At 47.5% G+C, this 22,555-nt stretch overlaps 2 protein-coding genes across 2 annotated transcripts; one reads left to right on the forward strand and one right to left on the reverse strand.

The window, feature by feature from the left end:
* Positions 1–260: 260 nt before the first annotated feature.
* Positions 261–2,689, reverse strand: PFDN4 (prefoldin subunit 4). Its single transcript, XM_058814877.1, has 4 exons — positions 2,519–2,689; positions 1,480–1,587; positions 921–1,064; positions 261–680 (listed from the first exon to the last, which is right to left on the reverse strand). The coding sequence occupies exons 1-4, from the start codon at positions 2,540–2,542 to the stop codon at positions 549–551; spliced, it is 408 nt and encodes a 135-aa protein (XP_058670860.1). The 5' UTR covers positions 2,543–2,689; the 3' UTR covers positions 261–548.
* Positions 2,690–8,764: 6,075 nt separating this feature from the next.
* On the forward strand, positions 8,765–21,319 carry LOC131564412 (1,25-dihydroxyvitamin D(3) 24-hydroxylase, mitochondrial). The gene is made up of 12 exons (XM_058814847.1): positions 8,765–8,959; positions 9,065–9,255; positions 9,488–9,581; positions 10,227–10,323; positions 11,383–11,474; positions 12,866–12,977; positions 14,248–14,393; positions 15,961–16,127; positions 16,305–16,383; positions 17,334–17,528; positions 18,571–18,682; positions 20,256–21,319. Exons 1-12 carry the CDS (start codon positions 8,765–8,767, stop codon positions 20,267–20,269), a joined length of 1,494 nt encoding a protein of 497 aa, XP_058670830.1. The 3' UTR covers positions 20,270–21,319.
* The last annotated feature ends 1,236 nt before the right edge of the window (positions 21,320–22,555 follow it).

The raw sequence follows: 22,555 nt of genomic DNA on the forward strand, positions 1-22,555 counted from the left end.
GAATATGGGGGCCCCAAAAGCTTTTCCTCACTGCTAAAGTGAGCTTTAAAGTAAATTAGAGTAAGTTCCTGACCCCTGAGCTGAGGGTGAAACAGAGGATGAATTTAGGAGCTCCAGGAGGGCTCTTAAAACACCTGCACAGCATCACTCCCTCATCATATCCTCTGTATCACACAGCTTTTATCCAACAGCCACTCCCAAATTCCCTCTTTCCATTTGTTTTAAGCCTTTTCATGAGTGGAAAACAAAACCCAGGAAAGTCCAATACATGCCTGGCTTTATTGCCTTAATAAACAATGCAGATATTCCAATCTTGATGCTTTACCAGCAATGTGAAGTCAGTGTTTTCCTGAATAAATAAATAACTGCAATAACCAAAATAAGAAAGTTCTTATTAAATATACAGAACTTTACAGGAAGTAAAAAAAAAAAACAACAAACCAACAAAAAGAAAGGGATGGATTTTCTGTTCTCAAATGTAATTACAGCAATGTTATCAAAACATTTAATAACCTAAGGAAAGGTTGGGTGTTGTGTTTAGAAAAGCTTTAACTGTCCTCAGCCTCCAGGTTTATGTTATTCCCAAACTTTGCATAGAGCTGGACTTTGAGGTCAGACAGCACGCTCTGGATGGACTCCACTCGGGATTCCAGTGCTTCAATTTCCTCCTGCAAACTCCTCTGAAAAAGAAAAATAAACAAAAATCAGTTCTGTACAACAAACCGAGCCAGGTTTGTCAGCACACAGAACCAACAAAGAGCTGCCTCTCTTCCAACTCATCCCAGGTCTGGCTGCAGGATTTATTGCTGGGGTGACCAAATCCTAAATCCAACACGGATTCAGCCTGTGAAAGCTGCAGAGGATGCACAGATGCCACCCCAGTGCCCAGCACACAGCACAGCCCAGCAGCTCACACAAACCTTGGCCTCCTCCAGCATCTCCTGAGTCTCCTCCAGGGAGTGACTGATGAAGACATCCCCGATCTGGTAGGGAATCAGGTGGGAGTCAGCATCATCCAGCAACATGATGTCATCACAGGCATCCTCCAGGTTCTGCAGCTGCTTCTGTTTGCCAGGACACAGAAAGAAAATCCCTGTGTAAAACCTTTCAGTGGACACTGCACAGCTGGGTAAGGAACCCAGACAGGCTGGATTTTGGGAACAAATCCCACCCACAACCAGGACATCCAGGAGATCAATGTCAGAGCTGGAATTCAGCAATTCAACCCAGCAGACACTCCTAGTCAGCCCTCATTATCTGTCATTAACAGAATAATTAACTGTCTGGGCAACAGCAATATAGCAGATTTAAATGTCACTAATATCTGATATACTTTTACCATTCTCTATTTCCAAAGTATCAGAAACCTCCTATCAGAACCCAAGCATTACTTAAACTCACAGTAACTCACTGCTGCTAATTTTCTATGTTCCAGCTGAAAACCCAATGAAGAGTTCACGAGATCTGAAGCAAATATACCTTTTTCACTTCTATTTCTTCTTTCAGCTCTGTGATCCTGCTGGTGTTTCTTGCAAACTTGTTAATTTTCTGTTGATCTTCAAAGGTGACATTGACATCTTCTGCAGCCTGCGAGGACGAGAGGTCAAAATCATTATTTCAGTTCTTACATTAACTTGAGTCTCCCTGCAAGGATACTCCTACAAAGTGATAGAAAACAATGTGAGAGCCACCACATTCTGCTTATGCTCAAAGTGCCTCTTCAAGGACACCACAAATACCCTCATTTAGCTGGGTACATCCAATTAAAACATTGGCCAGCCACGGCATCCTAAAGGAAAGGTTTCTTTGATGCTGATGGCTGAACTGGACACCCTGCTCTGAGTTTTCTCTGCAGAGGCACCATGAGCAGGAGCAGTTAGTGACATGCAGAGCAGAATGGCTTCACACTGACAGGGAGGAGGATGAATTGGGATACTGGGCAGGAATTGTGCCCTGGGAGGGTGGGGAGAGGTGCCCAGGGCCAGGCTGGACACTGAGGCTGGGAGCAGCCGGGGACAGTGAGGTGTCCCTGCCACGGCAGGGATGGCATGATGGAACGAGACGAATTTTAAGCTTCTTTCCAACCCAAGCCATGATGATGACTCCATGATTAACAACTCTCTCACAGAATACATTTCTCCTCACATCCACCCTGATCCTGTCCTTGTTTACAACGAGCCGCACCAGCACGGGCTCCGCAAGGCCACCGACCCCGGGGGACAAGCGCTGGGCCAGGGCCCGATCCCACAGCCCGATCCCGATATTGGGATATCCCGATATCCCAATTCCCGTTATCCCACCATCCCACTCCAAGGATCTTATCCCATCCCAGGGCCCTCAGCTCCCGAGCGGCGGCCGCGCCGTTCCGGGCAGAGCTTGACCCGGCCGCCTCCGGGGCACAGCGGCCCAGGGAGCAGCGGAGGAGCCGAAAGCTCCTCGGGAGGGATGGAACCCCGCCGGGAAGGGACCAAACCCTGCTCCAAAGGACCGAATCGCCCCGGGCCCGCTCCCTGCTCACCGCCTTCTTCATGGTGGCGGCCATGTTGGCGCTGCACCATCCATGAGGGGCTGAACCATCCGCCCGCCGCGCAGAGGAGGGGCACGGGTTTGGGAAAAGGGAGAAAAACGGGGAAAAACTCCAGAAAACGGCCAAGACTCTGTGAAAATCGGGGATTATCGCTATCTGAAGTGCGGCAGGATGCCTCGAGCGGCCTCGGGGCACGGAGTAATGTGAAGGCGCCTCCGCGGTGCTTGGTACGGCCCGGTGGGAGGGGCGGGGGCGGTTTCGGGGCGCTGGTCCGCCAGGGGGCGCCATGAGACGGGAATGGCGGGACCCGTGGGGTAACGGGATATCGGGATATTTATTGGGATATTTATTTACTGGGATATTTATTGGGATATTTACTGGGATATTTATTGGGATATTTATTTACTGGGATATTTGTTGGGATATTTATTTACTGGGATATTTGTTGGGATATAGGGATACTGGGATATTTATTGGGATATCGGGATAGTGGGATATTTATTGGGATATTTATTGGGATATCGGGATAGTGGGATATTTATTGGGATAGTGGGATAATGGGATATCGGGATGTTGGGATCTATGGGGTGGGATGGTGGGATAACAGGATATTGGGCTATTTATTGGGATAATGTATAATGGGATATTGGGATACTGAGATCCATGGGATGGGATATTGGGATAATGGGATATTGGGATAATGGGATAATTGGATGGGATTTTGGGATGGGATATTGGGATGGGATCCATGGGGTGGGATGGGATGGGATGGGATGGGATAACAGGATGGGATGGGATAATTGGATGGGATTTTGGGATGAGATTTTGGGATGGGATATTGGGATGGGATACATGGGGTGGGATGGGATGGGATAACGGGATAGGATGGGATATTAGGATGAGATATTTGAATACATGGGATGGGATAGTGGCATAATGGGATGGGATCAGATAATGGGATGGGATAATGGGATGGAATAGTAGGCTGGGATAACGGGATATAATAACAGGATGGAAGGGGATAAAGGGATGGGATGGGATACTCATTTCTATAATATTGCCTGAAATAAATTTATTTTTGGGTTTGGGGATTTTTTTTTCCAGTTCCAAATAGCTGCTCATTTCAAAACTCCTGTTCCAAAGCAGTAGGAAAGACAGAATAATAAAAGATATTTTGAGTAGCCCTCAGGCTGATGTTACATTTTATTTTGGTGCATCATCATCCTCACAGTGCCTTGTTTCCCACTGAGGGAAGAAGTTCATCACCAAATTTCTCCCCAGAGAACCGCATTATTATTAACTTCTATAAAAACATAATCCCAGCTCTAAACCTCTCTTTTCCTCAGAAAAGAAACTCTCATCCCCCTGGCCATCCTCGTGCTCCTCCCGAAGGATCCTGCTAGGAAAGGGCACAGCCTGAGCCGTGGTTATTTCCCTGGCTGCACTAACTGCACAGTACCCAGAGCCAGGGCGATTTCCCTCAAGAGAAAAGGAGCGGATTTCACAAGAATTCGATGACTCCAAGGCTTTGAAAAGCAATCCTTTTTTCCCCCACATGCTCGGGCAAGCTGTGTGGGGTGAGCCCTGCCAAGAGTAACTCACCGCAGCGCTCTCTTATGTAAATAAAAGTGAAAACAGCTCAGGAGAGCAGGCAGCACGGAGCAGAGGAACCCGCTGAACCCAGCGCCCTCGCTCCTCTCCCGCTCGCACAAAGGACTTGCTCCTTCTTGCTCTGCTCCCCGGGCTCCTGCTTGGCTTCCCTTGCTGGGATCCCTTCCACGCCCTGCCCTCGTCTCATGGGGCTCTTGGCAATTTTCTCCTTCCCTGCTGGAGCCTTCTGCAGCCCAGCTCAGTGGGGAAGAGCATTGCCATGCTTTGCTGCCTTGGGGAGACCTCTGGATTCCCAAACTCTTCTCCCCTTTCCCTAGAGTTCCACAGGCTTTTGGATTCCCAAACTCTTCTCCCCTTTCCCTGGATCCCCAAACTCTGGATTCCCAAACTCTTCTCCCCTTTCCATGAAGCTCCACAGATCTCTGGATTCCCAAACTCTTCCCTCCCCCTGAAGATCCACAGACCTTTGGATTCCCAAACTCTTCTCCCCTTTCCCTGGATCCCCACAGACTTCTGGATCCCCAAACTCTGGATTCCCAAACTCTTCTCCCCTCTCCCTGGATCCCCACAGACCTTTGGATTCCCAAACTCTTCTCCCGTTCCCCTGGAGCTCCACAGATCTCTGGAGTTCCCAAACTCTTCTCCCTTTTTCCTGGATCCCCCCAGACCTTTGGATTCCCAAACTCCTCTCCCCTTTCCATGAAGCCCCACAGACCTTTGGAGTTCCCAAACTCTTCTGTCTTTGAGTTTTCTGTCATCTAATCATCCAGAAGGCGAAATAAGAGGAGTTTGGTGTTAAAAGCCAGTATTTGAGTGAAAATAGAATAAAGGCTCCTTTTGCTTTCATTTCACGGTGAACGTGGATAACTTGGAGATCTCAGTTTTCAAAGCCATATCAGTTTCTCTTCTGGAGAATGGGAATTACTGTACTTTCCTGTCAATATTTACAAAGCTCAAAGATGCTCCGCTGGAAAGAGAATTAAAAGAATTATCAGGGAATTAAAAGTGTATAAACAAACACAAACGAACGCTGCAATAATAACCAGAGCTTGCAAGTTGCAATGCATTTGCCTTCCCCACATTGTGAAATACCTTCCTGTGACACTCTCCCTGTTAACCTCCTCCTGTGGCACTTCAGCTCTTTGTATTAATTTAGAAAACTCAGAGATTTCACAAAAATTTTAAGGCAAATTTACCAAAAAGCTTTTCCCACCCAGGAGAAAGAGCAGAGGCCAGGAGACAGGAATTGTGTAATATGTCACAGAGCAAACCCCCTGGAAATACAGGCATTAAGAGTGAAAATCCACTCCCAGCATAAAACTCTTCCCACTGAGGAGTTATTTTTGTGATATTTGATGTGTTTGAAGGGAACTACAGGAAAATCACTCAGGTTATTTTCCATGAGCTCCAAGGGTTTGATCTGGGAGTTCAGGAGTTGTTTTTAATGAGCTTCCCAAGCACACCTCAGCCCCTTAAATCCAGGGCAGGAGCTCTGAGTTTGATGGGATTTCCAATATTTATTCAAATATGTTACAATTATTTCCCAAAAACTATGACCAGAAATTGACTCAGCTCAGAAAGCACCTCTAAAACTTGGACTAATTAAATATTTAGTGGTGAAAAAATCTGAGCCAGCTGTGTGTACCTGCTCAGCAGATCTCCCACAGAAGCATCCCACTGGCACATGGTTTTTCTCTCTGGCACAAGGAATATTCTCTCCTGACATGCAAGGGAGCAGAAATCAAACCAGGAGCAAAAGAGAAGCACAGAAAAATCAGCTCTTTAGTTTTGATATTCTGCTGTTTCTTGGTCCTTGAGACTTTGAACCAAAAATCCTCCTTGCCATAGTGGAGAAGTGAAGAGAGATTTCATTTGCTGCTGTCATCTGCTGCTATATTGGAAAATATTGGGAAGTCTTGTGGATGGACACCTGTGGGATGGTGGTGACACCTTCACCGTTCAGGTGCCTCAGTGGAAGGATACACCCAAAATTCAGCTCAAGAGCACTGAGCTGGTCCAGCTTTTCTCCAGGAGCTGATGCCTTGAGAGGCTGAGCTGGAACTGAGACTGGATGGAGCTACAGAATAAAGCAGGGATTTATTCACAGGATCCCCTCCATGGACCCACCTTGGGCAGCACCAGAGCCCAGCCAGGGCTGCACCCAAGATGAACCAAAAAACCCCAAAATGCACGGCCGGGCACGGGCTCTGTCCCTGGGATCAGGTCTGCTCCATTTGCACTTTGCAGTTCATTGTCCCATTCCAGCTTTAGCCCAGGCAGTCCCATCCTTGTTTTTCTCTCTCCAGCCCACGGGGTTTGTGCTCCTGGGCTGAGATTTGGCTCATTTGTCCTTGGTGCCCAGCTGGAGCAGGAATTGTTTTGTCTCCCTGCTCTGTGCACGCAGCTCAGCAATGCTGAATGTGAAGCTCAGAACAGAATCTGAAAAATATAAAAGCTGAAACCTGAGGCATCAATATAACCCCTGATGTGTTCTAAATGTCACAACTGAAAATTAAAGCTTGGGTTTGAGTCTTAAAAATGAGGGAAGAGGGGGAGGCTGCAAACAGCCCTGGACTGGCACTTGAGCAGGAACTGAGGAATTATTTTCTGTCCCAGCTCCAGCACACCAATTCCCCTGGCAAGGACTTACAGAGCCACGGGAGTGAGACACAACCCTTTCCATTCTGTCATTCAAAAACAGCTTCAGAGAGAGACGATTTCACATTAACAGGGTGGTTTCCTCCCCGTAGCTGTGAAGAACATGGAAAAATTGACCTGTGCCCAGTTTAGTCTTGACTTGCCTGTTGCAGACTCTTCAAAGGCATCGTTTCACAGGCACGAAGCTGTGACCCTTCAAATGAGTTCATTCTCATTCCTTAAATAGGCAGAGGGCACAAATTGTCCCTTCTCGTCTGGTTTCTCAGAACTCATCATGAATGGAGCCTGAGCTGCCTCCAAGGACAGGGAGATGTGTTTCAGGAGCACTGCTTCAAAGCAAACAAATCACAGAATGTGATTGTGGTGTCCCCCCCAAAAATTACAAACCTTTGAACCAACTTTAACTTTAAAGCCTGCCTGGGAAGTGCTCTGACCCCGTGGCCCACAGAGGATGATCCCATTGCAGAAAACCACTTGGGAAGGATGTGCAGAACTCCCAGAAAGATTCTGCAGTGTATTTCCTTTCCTTTTGTACATTTTCTCTCTGCTGATCTCTGCTGCCTTGGTCTTTGCATTGTTATTAATTTGACTTTGAGACGTGTTTATTTATGTGTCAAATCCATCTCCTGATCATGCTCTGTCCAACACACCCAGGGTGTCTGCACACTCTGCTTCTGCCAAACCCTCACATGAAGGGGATCAGAGCTGAGTCACAAAAGGCATTGGGAAAGAAGGGAAAGGTAGCGTGGGGTGCAAGAAAATCAAATCCCCATTGCAGCCAAGCTGTCTTTCCTGGAAATCCTCTGGATTGCAGGTAGCTCTGTCTTGCAGCAGGATCCAACTCTTCTCTTCTCTTCTCTTCTCTTCTCTTCTCTTCTCTTCTCTTCTCTTCTCTTCTCTTCTCTTCTCTCTTCTCTTCTCTTCTCTTCTCTTCTCTTCTCTTCTCTTCTCTTCTCTTCTCTTCTCTTCTCTTCTCTTCTCTTCTCTTCCTGTTCTTCCTCCTCTCAGCCTCAAATTTTTCGAGCTTTTCTGTGCAGTTTCTGATTAAAAGACTGGGATTCACTCATTTTTGTCAGGATTTAATGGCTAACAACGCTCACAGTGAAGGGAATTTTGCCTTCCCCAGTGATGCCCGCATGACCTTTTCTGGTTACTCAACCAGAGAGGCGTAAGGGCAGTTCACACCCCACAACTTCTCGTTCCTCAGTTCCCTGCACTTTCTTATGCCGTCTCTTTAAAGTGAAAATGCTGTGGGAAAACCGAACTGCTCTGCGCTCTGCAGGATGAACAGCACAGCCCTTTGCGCTCACGCGGGTGCTCGGACAAAAATACAAATTAATAAAAAAAAAAAAAAAAAGAAAAACGAAAAAATAAAGGAAAAAGAGAGAGAGAGCGCTACGACACCGCTCACACGAACGCCAGGCGAGGAGCGGAGCCGCTGCCAGCGGCTGCGTCCCCTCCTGCGGGGACCGACCCGCGCACCCCCGCGCTCCAAGCCGGTCCCATCCGCTCATCCCCGCATCCCGGCGGTTCCGATCCGCGCATCCCTGGATCCAAGCCGGTCCCATCCGCTCATCCCCGCATCCCGGCGGTTCCGACCCGCGCATCCCTGGATCCAAGCCGGTCCCATCCGCTCATCCCCGCATCCCGGCGGGTCCGATCCGCGCATAACCCCCGATCCCAGTGGGTCCGACCCGCTCATCCCCGGATTCCTGTGGGTCCCACCCGCGCATCCCCGGATCGCAGCAGGTCCGACCCCGCGCTGCCAGCGGGCGGAGGCGCTGGCGCGGTGCCCTCCCTGCCTCCCTGAACCCTTTCATGACCCGCCTGCCCCGAGGGCTCCGCGGGCAGGGCCGGGCAGCCGCCCCACCTCACCCCACCCTTGGCTGCCATTGGCGCGGATGAAAGTCCAGCACCTCGGGCTGCTATAAATGCACCTATGCGCGCCCGGGGGCCGGCACCGCGGCCATGGGCGGCTGCAGCATCCTCCTCCTCCTCCTGGCCCGCCGGCCGCTCCGTGCCCGCACCTGCGGCCGCGCCGCGTCCTCGCTGAGCGCGCTGCGGCCGGCGGAGACGCTGCCCGGGCCGCCCAGCTGGCCCCTGATGGGCAGCCTGCCCGACGTGCTCTGGAAAGGGGGGCTCAAGAGGCAGCACGAGACCCTGGTGAGGCTGGGGATGGCAGGAGGATGAGGATGGTGATGGGATGAGGATGGTGATGGGGATGGGATGAAGATGCCGCACTCAGCGCGGGTTTCTGGCTCTCCCCAGGCTCAGTACCACCGGCGCTTCGGGAAGATTTTCCGCATGAAGCTGGGCGCCTTCGACTCGGTGCACATCGCGGCGCCGTGCCTGCTGGAGGCTCTGTACCGCCGCGAGAGCGCCTGCCCGCAGCGCCTCGAGATCAAGCCCTGGAAAGCCTATCGCGACTATCGCGGCGAAGCCTACGGGCTGCTCATCCTGTGAGTGCTGCCCGGAGCGGCTGCGGGGCTGCCGGGGACCGGGGGATGCTCGGAGCGGGTCCGGGGGTCCCGGGCTGCTCCCCGAGAGTGGCCGGGGCTCATCCCGACCCCGAGCATCCCCCGGTTGTGCCGTCGGGGCGGTGGAGCATCAGCAGTGCGGGTTTGGGGTTTTCCGTTTTCATTCTTTTCATCTCTTTTCCCTCTCCAACTCGCTGTTTTTGTTTCGATGCAGGGAGGGAAAGGACTGGCAGAGGGTCAGAAGCGCCTTTCAGAAGAAGCTGATGAAGCCCCGGGAGGTTGTGAAGCTGGACACGGCGATCAATGAGGTACCTGCTCTGAGAAATCCCTTCTCTGCTCCCCTGCAAGCCTGGGGAGCTGCAGCAGATCTGGTTTATCCGGGCAGCTTTATTTACCCCACAGTGATAAACCACGAGCTCAGACCCAGAACATTCAGGGAATAATGAGTACAAACTGATTGCCAGGGTCTGAGACCACATAGAAACCTGGAGCTGGGGGTGAACCCACAGAAAACCAGGATTATTCCATAAGGATCCAGGCTCCAGCAAAGAGCTTTTCCCTGCTTCTCCTGCATGCTGTAATTTTTGCCTTTACCCCTTCATTCCTCTGCTCCTCCCCTCAGGAACACCTCTGTCCTTAACCTCTGTGCTCCTGGGGAGGCTGAGGAGCATCAGTGACAAACACCTTAATCCCAGTTGTGAAACCCCAGCTGGTGAGGATTGCATCCCTGCGAGGGCAGCACGGTTCATGGGAGCACCGGAGCCTGACAAATCCAAACACTTGTTCACACAGGGGGAAGTTGAATCTTGTTCAAAGAACAGGGAACAAAAGGATTCCTCTCATGCAAGATTGTTATCTGCTCAAAAGGCAGCTGAAATGCTGAATTACACCGGATTTTTATTAGTTGATGTCATTTTATTCCCTTCTTTTCTCTCTCTTCTCTCACCATTTAGGTCCTGGAGGATTTTATGTACAGAATAGATGAAATTTGTGACCACAATGGCCAGATGGAAGATATCTATTCAGAATTCAACAAATGGTCTTTTGAAAGTGAGTGTGGTGCACCTGCCAGGGCATTGCAGTACAAATATGATCAAGGATGAATATGTTGGCTGATTATTTCTAAACTTTCAGCTATAATATCATGCAAAGAGAGTTGCAGAACAGCCAGGGACTGTCAGTGCAAAATTCATCAGCACAAGTATAAATTTCTGCCTAGCTGCCTGCATGGCTTCCAAAAATTCAAACATTCCAATGATTTATAAATCAAAAATTGGGGAGGTTATGTTTCGTTTATCTAGAGTGGGATCAGATAACATTTTTTGTTATTTTTTGCCCACGTGATATTTGTTAGCTATCAGCAGGATCAGTGATATATTCCAATAACAGAGTGCTGGCTGTAGGCAAAGTCTGCAAAATCCCAGTTCCAGTGTTTACACTGGGATTGAGAAGGGCTGGAATGAGTTACCAAGGCAGAGCCTCATCCTCAGGAGCCCTTCAGAGCTCACCGAGGAATGTGCCAGGGATGACACAGGGCACAGAGTGGCTCAGGGAGGGTTGGGTGCAGTGACTGACCCAGCCCTGCCAGACCCAGCTGCCCTTGGCTGCCTCCTCGGGGCTGAGCTCCTCAAAGTGGAGCTTTGTTTCCACTGTCAGTGGTGATGGCTGCTTTGGGAAAGGGAGAAATAGGAAGTGACAGTTTGAAAAGAAGTGGGGAAAAAGGACAAGTGGAAAAGGTGCGGAGTGGGATGCTGCCAGTCCTTGCAAGGAGGGGGAATGCTGTGGGAGATGCTCCTCGAGCCCTGCTCTCCTGCCACTCAGTTTTCTTCAGTAAATTCACCAAATATGAGCCAAAACTGCAGTTCTGCTCTCATGAGGGGATCAGTGGCACTCCTCATTGTGCAGAAATGCTGCTGCCAGGGCCCCAAGCTGGAAACCCTCACTGGGGCCAGGGCAAACAAGCAGGAGGTGTTTTCCAAGTGCTGCTCTGCCAGGTCTGCACCAAGGAACACCTTCAGAAGGCTCACCCAAGCCATGCCTTGATGATAAATTACGCATCCCACACGGCCTTTTGTTTATTAATTTAATTATAATATTGCCTAACAACAGGTATCTGCCTGGTGCTGTATGGAAAGCGGTTTGGCCTCCTGCAGCAGGACGTGGAAGAAGAAAGTCTGAACTTCATCAAGGCTGTAAAAACGGTATGGGAGGGTCTCTCCTGGGGCTGGGGTGGTTTTTTACCGCTGCTGTTAATGAGAGGCAGCAATTTAAAGGAGTCAGCTGGGAAAAGCAGCTCAGGTTTCTGTACCCAACTGGTGCCCAGCTAATCCTGAACTTCTGCCTCCTTTATGCAATGCCTCAGTCTGTTGTAATAAAGCAGGCAGGACTCAGGTTCTCCATGCAGGAAAAAACCCTTTTTATTCCCATTTTTGTACAGTTTTCACAGACCTTGTGTACAACTTCAATCGGTTAGTAGCTTTCTTGCCAATTACTGTATTGGCTAGTAAAAGGTATTTTGCTTGTCCATCAAGTCTCTCTATTCTTGAGAGCCTGTATCCTTATGGAATATATATATTATATTATATGCTATATATTATATGCTATATATTATATGCTATATATTATATGCTATATATTATATGCTATATATTATATGCTATATATTATATGCTATATATTATATGCTATATTATATATATGACATATTATATATATGACATATTATATGTATTATATATATTCTATATTTTATATATATTCTATATTTTATATATATTCTATATTTTATATATTATATATATTTTATATATTATATATACTATATATATAACATATAAAATAATATATATTATATATTATATATATTATATCTGTGAAGAATATATTTTCTTCACTGATTCTCATGAGAGAGATCCCTGGTTATCACAGGTGAACTTTTTCTCCCCAAAATTGTTAATTTTTGTGTTAATGAGCTCTCCTTTTTCAAGCTGTTTTCACATAGGTACTTGGAAGCTGTTGTTAGCTGAGGTAGCTAAGCTAATCCATATTTTATAAGATATTTTTATGACAATTTTTACCATCAGTGGGACAGGGGAAATGCTGAGTGGGCATCAGGGCAGCCCTGGAGGGAATTGTCAGCTCGGCTGGTGACTCTGCTCCTCTCTGGGGACCCTGCAGGCTGGGACTGTGCCTGCCTGTGGGGTTTGCTGTGGGGTTTGGGGTCAGAGCTGCCTTTGTGCTCTGGGGTCCAAACCTGCCTCACTTCAGCCACCACACACAGGCAGCCAGCCCTGCCTGGGATTTCAGCTCATCCTTTGTCAAGGGAGAGGGAGGCACTGCCAAAAATGCCTTGTCCCACTCCCAACAGGGGCCAAAAATCAATAGGGTGCATTCCTTACTGAGGAGGCTCCTGGCTGCCCCTGATTTTTACCTGGACATGCCCTCAGTAGACTCAGACCCATCCTCTCTGTCCAGGATGGAAAATCCACCAGAATTTTGCCTTCCTGGCAATCTCCCTCTGCTCCCCAGCCCGTGCTGTTCAGGGGCTGCAGGCAGAGGGTGGAAAGGGGTTAAAGGGAGATTTCCCCCACAGATGATGGCCACGTTCGGGATGATGATGGTGACCCCTGTGGAGCTGCACAAGGGGCTCAACACCAAGGTCTGGCAAGCTCACACCAAAGCATGGGATGATATATTCAAAACAGGTCATTATTTAACCCAAATTTATCTCCTTTCCCTCTATCTCTGTCCTCTCCTTGCTGGGATTGATTTTTCCATGCTTGCTGCTGTTAATCCCTGCCTTCAGCACGGATTAAAGCACATTTGCTGTACCCAAACAGGGATTATTCAATGTGGGAGCAGTTTTTAGTGACTAACACCCAGGCTGTGGGGCAATACCCAATTCCCAGGGAAATCCCAGGATTCTGGGAGCCAGCAGTGTCATGGCACCATTTTAATTGTCCTAAAAGGAAATTAAAAATTATAATCTCTATAAAGGCAAGGGTATAAATGAAAAGGGACTTCCCTCAATGACTTGTTTTATTGGGAAACAAGAATTGTGCACCTGTTTGCTAAAAAAAAAAAAAAAGAAATTATATCTTTTCTGGACAACCTGTAGCATAGTTGTAAATATTAAACCCAGAAGTAATTTAAATAATAAAGTTCAGTTTGGCTTTTTGACTATTTAAAGTGATTTTGCCTTCCAAATTTAAAAATTACTCAAACTCCAGATATGAAATTAAGTTTTTATTTTTAATATTTTAAAATTTCATTGATTTAAACAATGAGAGACATAACTAAAGGCTGAGAAAGCTTTTGGAAGGTTGTAACACTGAGATATTTCCCTTGGGTATTTGAGTCCCAAGGCTTTTTATCCTGCCAGCCACACACTCTCTTATTTTATTGCTTCTTGGTTTATGGGCTTTAGGAAAGACACTTTAAACCAGTTTTGCTCAGAAAAACCAGTCTGACACCTTCACTTAAAGTGAATAATTCTTCACAGGAGCTGGTTTTAACAGCTGGGATACTCCTGAGCAAAACCTGTTTCTTTTTATTTAAAAAAAACCCCAGCATGTCAAAATTTGGCATCTCTTTGTGCCTTCCCCTGGTAAATCCCAGGTTTACATTTCCCCTCGGGGGTTCTGGGTGCTAAATCCCTTTGATTTTCTAACACCTTGATCCCCTTTGAAAACCCCAGGTAATAAATTTTACACACTCCTGTTTCTGTTTGCTGAGTATTTCCCTCGATGTGCCACTGATTTCCTCCCCTAATTTAAGAGAGCAGAATTCCTAAGAGCTGAAAAGCGATTTTTGGGACTGAGTTGGTTTGAGAAGTGACAACACCATTCTTTATTCACTCTGAATACCCTCATTACTGACCCAGAGCTTGCAAGCAGAGCCCATCTTGGCGCTGCTGTGGGTTTGCAGGGGTTCTATGGGGCTGTGGGTGATTTTCCCTCTCGCTGCCCTCCCCAGCCAAGCACTCCATCGACAGCCGGCTGCAGAAGCACTCTGCCGACCCGCAGGGGGATTTTCTGTGTGACATCTACTCGGGGGGACAGCTGTCCAGGAAGGAGCTGTACGCTGCCATCGCTGAGCTGCAGATCGCCGGCGTCGAGACGGTAACCGCAGGGTGAACAGGGTTTAATTCCCCCAGTTCCCTTCTCAGAGTTTAAACCCTCCCGATTACCTCCTTAGGGTTTAAATTCCCCCGGTTCCCTCATCAGGGTTTACATCCCCCCAGTTCCCTCTTTAGCTGCAGATCGCCGGCGTCGAGACGGTAACCGCGGGGTGAACAGGGTTTAATTCCCCCAGTTCCCTTCTTAGAGTTTAAACCCTCCCAATTACCTCCTTAGGGTTTAATTCCCCCAGTTCCCTTCTTAGAGTTTAAACCCTCCCGATTACCTCCTTAGGGTTTAAATTCCCCCAGTTCCCACATCAGGGTTCACATCCCCCCAGTTCCCTCCTTAGCTGCAGATCAACAGTGTGGAGATGGTAACTGGGATGTGTCCAGAGTCTAAATCCCCCCAGTTCCATCCTTGGGGTTCAATTCACCCCAATTCCCTCTTTAGCTGCAGATCGCCGGTGTTGAGATGGTAACCACGATGTGAACAGGGTTTATATCCTCCCAGTTCCCTCCTTGGGGTTCAATTCACCCCAATTCCCTCCTTAGCTGCAGACCCCCAGCACGGTGATGGTACCTGGGATGTGCCAAGGGTTTAAATCCCCCCAGTTCCCTTCTTGGAGTTTAAATCCTCCCAGTTCCCTCCTTAGGGCTCAAATTACCCCAACTCCCTCCTTAGCTGCAGATCCCCAGCACGGAGATGGTACCCATGATGTGCCCAGGGTTTGAATTCCCTCCAATTCTCTCCTTGGGGCTCAAATCCTCCCAGTTTTCTCCCTGGGGTCCAAATCCTTCTGCTTCCCTCCTTAGAGTCCAAATTCCTCCCAGTTCCCTCCTTGGGGTTTAAATTCCCTCCAGTTCCCTCCTTAGCTGCAGATCCCAAGCATGGAGACAGTGCCCAGGATGTGCTCAGGGTTTAAATCCTCCCAGTTTCCCTCCTTAGGGTTTAAATTCCCTCCTTAGGGTTCAAATTCTCCCAATTCCCTCCTTAGGGTTCAAAACCCCTCCAATTCCCTCCCTGGGGTCCAAATTTCCCCCTGTTCCCTCCTTAGGGCTCAGATTACCCCAATTCCCTCTTTAGCTGCAGATTGCTGGCATGGAAATGGTACCAGGGATGTGCCCAGGGTTTAAATTCCCTCCAGTTCCCTCCTTAGGGTTCAAATCCCCCCAGTTCCCTCCTTAGGCTTTAAATTCCTCCAATTCCCTCCTTAGGTGCAGGTCCTCCAGCATGGAGATGGCAAAGCTGATTTTCCAAGGGTTCAAATCATCCCTGTTCCCCCCTTCCTTCCCCTACCTGAGCACCAGCACACCTGGGAGTGAGCTCATCCTGAAGCTGCCTCGGTGGCCCAAGTGCAGATGGATTTTTACATTAAATCCCTGGATTTTGACCTGAAATCCCCAGATTTTTTAATTCTGCACAACAACTGGGACTGCTCATAACCCCTCAGGCTGTCATAACTCCATAAAGCTGTGCCCAGCCAGAAACGTTGCTTTGAATTTTGGGCAAATTCTTCCTTCTGTGCCTACAAAAGGAGAGCTTCACATTTCCTTCTGCTCTGTTCCAGACAGCCAACAGTTTGCTGTGGGCTCTGTACAACCTCTCCCGCAATCCCCACGTCCAGCAGAAGCTTTTCCAGGAAATCCAGAGAGTTTTGGGTGCCCAGCAGAGCCCGAGTGCTGAGAGCCTGAGGAACATGCCCTACCTGAAAGCCTGTCTGAAAGAGTCCATGAGGTAAAATCCCCAAATCCTTCAAAACCATCCCCAAGTGTTTCACCAGCTTCTTTGTACAAGGGAGAAATTAATTTTCAGCACACAGAATTTTGTTCATCTTGCTGTTTGAGGGAAAATATGAGAGATGGAAGAAGGGAAATTTCTGGGAATTTAACCCATGGTTCTCTTTCCCTGCAGATTAACCCCATCAGTGCCTTTCACCACCCGCACCATCGACACAGAAATGGTTCTGGGAAATTACATGCTGCCCAAAGGGGTAAGGCAATTAATTCTGTTTATTTGGATATTTTTAATTGCCCTTTAAACCACAGAAGTTGCTCATATATCAGTTTCAAACTGGCTCTGCCAAAGTACCAGCCCCAGGACAAGGAATGAGGGATTCACCCCAAGGATTCCCATAAACACAAACCCACACCTGCCTCCACTGCAGCTGGACTTAGACAGTAATATTTGCCTGAAGTAATTTTGATGAGCTATTCCAATTGATTTTTTGGGAATTCCTTGACCTCTCCTGAGGAAGCTGCTGTGCTGTGAAAAATGCATTCACTTTCTTGTGAAAATTTAAAAAGTTTATTAAAGGACAATAGGAGACAAGGACTATAAAGTAAAGGTTATTATGGTTGGGTGTATCTTGGTACTTAGCTAAGAGTACACTTGTTTTAGAAACACTTTTTATGTACTATTTCTCTTACATTAGTTTGTTGCATATTCATAAACAATCATGCATAGGAAACTTTTTCTTTAAACTAGTTTACATATTTTAAGAACTTTTTGGTACAGCTTTTGTTTGGTTTTACTTTTTCAGAGCACAAGTATTTTTTGCTTGTGGGTTTTAGCCTATTTTTATTACTTTTATTTTATTACTTTTAATTTTTGGGCTTTGGTCTACACTGTTTTTAGCTGTGAGAGTTAATAGTTGGTATATGTGTAGCAGGGTCTTCTTCATATGTTCATTGGATGTTATCTTATTTAAGTAGGTATTTTAACCAAGCATAACTATTTCACTACTATGCCCAACCTTAATTAACAGCAGAAATAAAAACTATATCTTTATAACAAAGTCACTTTAGCCTCACACATATAGAACCCACTTTAATATTCGCCAGAAGCCAATACCATGACACGTATCTGACGCACGCCATGATTCTCCATCCTCGGGATCCGGGGGTGTCTCTGTGACCTGTTCCCTGTCCTGCCTTGCTGCAGACGGTGCTGATGATCAACAGCCACGCCCTGGGCTGCAGCGAGGACTGTTTCAGGGGCTGGGCAGAGTTCAGGCCCGAGCGCTGGCTGCTCAGGGGCTCCATCCACCCCTTCTCCCACGTGCCCTTCGGCATCGGCAGGAGGATGTGCGTGGGGCGCCGCCTGGCCGAGCTGCAGCTGCACCTGGCCCTCTGCTGGGTAAGTGCCCCAAAAAGGCAACTGGGCGGGTTTGTCCTCCAGTGAGCATGGGCACAGCCCAGCATGTTCATTGTGGGCACAGCAGGCACAGCCTTCCCAAGGGATTTTCCTGGGGAAGCAGTGAGAAAGCTCAGAGAAGAGAAAACGATTCTTATCTCTATTTGTGCTCCTGTTTGGCGCATGTGGAACGTGTTATGGGGTATTTACTGTTCCTGGTTTTTGGCACATGGGGAATATGTTATGGGGTATTCAGTGCCCCTGTTGTTTGGCACATGGGGAATGTGTTATGGAGTATTTGCTGTGCCTGTTGTTTGGCACATATGGAATGTATTATGGAGATTGTTTATTGTGGGGTGTGGAGGTTCAGGGACATCACACCATGACCAGTATGATCCAGTGAAGCCAAGTTTATTATCTCCCTAAAAAGACTATATTTATTATAAATCTCTACTGTCAACGTGTCTCTAGCTAATACATGATTGGTTAATCCTAGCTGTTCATGCCTCTAAAATAGAATGCTGATTGGATAATCTAATTTTTCATGCATCTTGCTGTGGTTGTCTGGCCATGACTTCTCTTTTTCCTTACTTTCCCAAGCTCACTGACAAACCTGCTGAGTCCTGATGACTCTTCTTCTTGTATCTCTTTCAAGGATATACCAGCCCCATTTCTGAATATGTCCATTATCCATTGTTTGTGCACGTGTCCATTGTCCCAAGCAGGCTGGATTGTGCATCGGCTGACTATGGCCATTGTCCTGCAAAAGCTCCTCAACCTGCAAAAAACTCTCAACAGTTTATGAGAGTGATTTCTTAATTGGGCACTGCTGATGGTTGGATTGATTGGCCAGTTGGGTCAAAGCTGTGTTGTGACTGTCTGAAAGGGTCACAGGTTTTTCTTTGGTGTGATATAGTGTAGTTTGGGTATATTGTAATATAGCTGAAAGAGACAATTGCTCAGCCCTCTGATGATGCAGTCGGAGCAGGTTATTGCCCAGCTGGGGATGCTGCCCTGACAGCTGGTGGGTGCTGTGTCCCTGCAGCTGATCCGCAGGTACCGCGTGCTGGCCACGGACCAGGAGCCGCTGGAGACGCTGCACTCGGGGATCCTCATCCCCGGCAGGGCCCTGCCCATCGCCCTCCAGCCACGAGCAGGTACGGGCAAACACACCTGGGTGCTCTTCTTGGGCACAAACACACACCTGTGCTCTTCTTGGGCATAAAAACACACACCCGGGTACTGCTTGGGCATAAAAACACACACCTGTGTTCTCTGTGGGCACACAGACACACACCTGTGCTCTGCTTGGGCACAAACACACACCTGTGCTCTGCTTGGGCACAGACACACACCTGTGTTCTCTGTGGGCACACAGACACACACCTGTGCTCTGCTTGGGCACAAACACACACCTGTGTTCTCTGTGGGCACACAGACACACACCCAGGTGCTGCTTGGGCATAAAAACGCACACCTGGGTGCTCTGCTTGGGCATAAAAACACACACCTGGGTGCTCTGCTTGGGCAAAAACACACATCTGTGTTCTCTGTGGGCACACAAACACACACCTGGGTGCTGCTTGGGCACAGACACACACCTGTGCTCCGCTTGGGCACAAACACACACCTGTGTTCTCTGTGGGCACACAAACACACACCTGTGCTTTGCTTGGGCATACAAACACACACCTGTGTTCTCTGTGGGCACACAAACACACACCTGGGTGCTGCTTGGGCTCACAAACACACACCTGTGTTCTCTATGGGCTCACAAACACACACCTGTGCTCTGCTTGGGCACAAACACACACCTGTGTCCTGCTTGTGCACAACCACACACCGGAGTTCTGTGTTCCTGCACACTGCGGGCTCTGCTGTACCTGCGCCGGGATTTCTGTGCCAATGGGAGGGTAAACAGCTGATATCTGTCTGCTCTTCATCCTCAGAGGGCCTGAGCCATCCTGGGTCTTTATTTTAACAAATGAATGCTGTCCCAGTTCGGTGTTTTATTAGGAACTGTCCTGTATTTCTCATAGCTCATGGCTCTGGACTCAATTTTATATCCACATTTCTGTGCCTGATGCAGCCCAAAAAGGGGGGAATCAGCATATACCCAGTGCTGCAGAAAATAACAGCCAGGGGTTGTTAGAACTTCACTGCAGTCCCAAAGATATTTCCTGGAAAAGAGCATTTGATCTTGGGCATCAGTTTGCAGATTAAAAAGAAGATGCCTTAGTGAAGGAACTGCTCACTGCAGAGTTTAGATAACAAAACTTCATTTGAGGCAGAAGGACAGAGAAAAATCTATTTGTAAATAGTTGTGCAGTGTTGCAACTTAAATATTTGAACCTAGGATTTTCTTTCTCACAAGTTTATACAAACGAGCTAACAAAATAACATATTTGTGCAACAACCTAACTTGAGAAAACAAGTCTCTGATCCAGAATGAAATCCTCCAATAGAAATCCAGGACATTTCAATGCTGGGGAAGATATTTTTTACCAGCCAACATCACAGGAAAAAAATACATCCCAGTATAATCTGAATATTCACTCCTTTAACTGAAGTTTGTTCAGTGCTGTTTGCTTTGACATGTAATATATAATATATAATATATAATATATAATATATAATATATAATATATAATATATAATATTATATATATAATATATAATATATAATATATAATATATATATAATATAATAATTTTTTTTGCTCAATACAGGTGGCAAGAAATAAAGGACAGCCCTGCTGCTGCCTTCTCCTGAGAGAGAGACATGAGCTGTGGGAGCCAGAGCTCTGGAGGCTGCAGGGAAGAGCTGCACCACATCCCCTGAGCCACTGCTGGGCCAGGAACAGCACCAGGAAAAGCTCCCAGACTGTTTTATTGGGGAAAATGTGCCTAAAAGGAGAGGGAAACGCCGGGTGCTGTCATTGGGCTGTGGGAATCCAGGGGTTTAGTGCAGGACCAAGGGCCTGGGGGTGCTGAGCTGCTCAGTTTGGGGAGAGTTCCTCCAGTTTGGGACCAGGCAGGGCTGGGGTGGCCCTGGGAGCGCAGAGTGGGAGAGGAAACTGCCCCAGTCCTGCTCAAATCGCCAGGGAAGGGAGCTGGGAGCCTGGAAAAGGCTAAAACAGGCATGGGAAATTGGGATAATGAAAGAAAGACATTTCCTTGGCGTCCTGGGTTGGAGGGAAATGGGGAGAAATGCACCTGGCAGGATTTATTGCTTTGCTTTGGGCTTGTGCCTGACACACCCTCTGCTCTTCCCATGGATTTCCATCCCTCCAGCTCCTGCACCACCCATTTTATCCCACTCTTATTGTAAAAGCTTTGTGGTCTTTCATTGCATGGATGGAAATGGAGCCACTGGAATCCTATGGGTTCTGCCTCTGCAGATTGATGGTGACGATCCTGACAGGATAGGTGCATGAGATGAAGAACAGAAAATTATGCTTCCAAGGACAATTCTGCAGGAAATGAGGACCCCAAACATTTCCAGGGGGTCTATTTCTCGTGGAAACTGCAATATCTAAAAGTTCAAATTGTCACTGCCCTCCAAGCAATACTGGATTCTGGCTGTTATGGTTGCTGGTTTTACACTTTTGCAGTTTCAACTACAGCTTTATCTCTATATATAATCCTGAATTTATTTTTTTACATGTTGAAATGCTGCAAGTTCTTACTACTTGTTGGTCTGTCTCTTGTTTTCATTTGTTCTCCTCTGACATGCTCAGACATGTAAATGTACCCCCCAAAACAATGTATAAAACAATTTTTGTGCATTATCTGAATATTTCTAGGCAGTTTTGTAAGAAAATAAAGAGTTCTATTTTTTCTCTAGAATTAGTCTTTCATTATTTATTTTAAAAGTCTTTGCAGCTTTGCAGAAGAGGCTTCTGCCCCCTTGGGACAGTCTGAACTCGTTTCTGCCTGGCATGGAATGGTCCAGGGAGGGGATTGGGACAAGATAAAATCCATGGAAAGTTCTGAGGAAAGGTGAAAACAGCTGGAATTTTTGCAGAATCAGTAGAAATTATGTATATTTTTTAAATGCCATCCCTCAGCAGCATTCCTGGCAGGGTGAGGTGACACTGGGAGCAGAGGATGGGAAATCCATCCCCAGGGAGCTCATGCTGGGGTGCAGGTCCATGTGGAGATCTACCCAAAACCCGGGACAAAAACCCCACAAAGCCTCTTCTTACAGCATCATAATTTATTGGTAGTAATATTAATTTAATATTAGAGCCAATGGAGTTATGCCAGTATGGAAGAAATGCTAAGGGAAACAGTTTGTTGGATTCCGGGCATCTCTTGCTGCTCCCAAACCTTCTGATGGCTTAACCCTCAGAGAGAAGTGCTGATATCTCGATTCCAGGCATCTCTTGCTGCTCCCAAACCTTCTGATGGCTTAACCCTCAGAGAGAAGTGCTGATACCTCGATTCCAGGCATCTCTCAGTGCTCACAAATGTTCTGATGGTTTAACCTCAGAGAGAAATGCTGATATCTCTATTCCAGGCATCTCTCAGTGCTCACAAATGTTCTGATGGTTTAACCTCAGAGAGAAGTGCTGATATCTCGCTGAACTGACCTTGACAGCCTCGTTAGCGGCTGTTTCGAAACCCTGATTGCCCCTGGGCAGGAAATCCCAGGTGGATATTTAGCGAACCGCTCGGGGTTTTTGCCATTTCAATGCAGCGGACCCAGGGGTGCTGCTGTCAGGGAGTTTGGGTGGGTTCTGCACCAGCTCAGGCACAAATCTGCGCTCTCTGCTGGGTCACCAGCCACCAGTGACCTGGAAAAGGCAGTTCCGGAATCTTTGGAGTTTCTCAGGTTCCTGAAGTTTTCAGAGAACTTCATTAATCTCCTACCTCCGAGTGAATGTCCAAAGCCATTGACTCAGGAAATAGGTAATTATCAAACTGCACAGACAATGAGTGACCAGGGCAGGCTCCCACTTCAGGCACCAGCTCAGAGCTTTCCTGTCCCTCTGTTTCTGGATAAATATAACTATAAATATAGCTAG

This window comes from Ammospiza caudacuta, chromosome 15 (assembly GCF_027887145.1).
Source record: "Ammospiza caudacuta isolate bAmmCau1 chromosome 15, bAmmCau1.pri, whole genome shotgun sequence".
Classification (NCBI taxonomy): domain Eukaryota; kingdom Metazoa; phylum Chordata; class Aves; order Passeriformes; family Passerellidae; genus Ammospiza; species Ammospiza caudacuta.

Coding starts and splice junctions, on each gene's coding strand:
- PFDN4 (XM_058814877.1), bottom strand. CDS start 2,542: ATGGCCGCCACCATGAAGAAGGCG. Junction 1,065..1,479: donor AAGAAATAGAAGTGAAAAAG/GTATATTTGCTT, acceptor CCTGGCAAACAG/AAGCAGCTGCAGAACCTGGA. Junction 681..920: donor AGATGCTGGAGGAGGCCAAG/GTTTGTGTGAGC, acceptor TTTCTTTTTCAG/AGGAGTTTGCAGGAGGAAAT.
- LOC131564412 (XM_058814847.1), top strand. CDS start 8,765: ATGGGCGGCTGCAGCATCCTCCTCCTCCTCCTGGCCCGCCGGCCGCTC. Junction 8,960..9,064: donor AGAGGCAGCACGAGACCCTG/GTGAGGCTGGGG, acceptor GGCTCTCCCCAG/GCTCAGTACCACCGGCGCTT. Junction 16,384..17,333: donor ATTACATGCTGCCCAAAGGG/GTAAGGCAATTA, acceptor GCCTTGCTGCAG/ACGGTGCTGATGATCAACAG.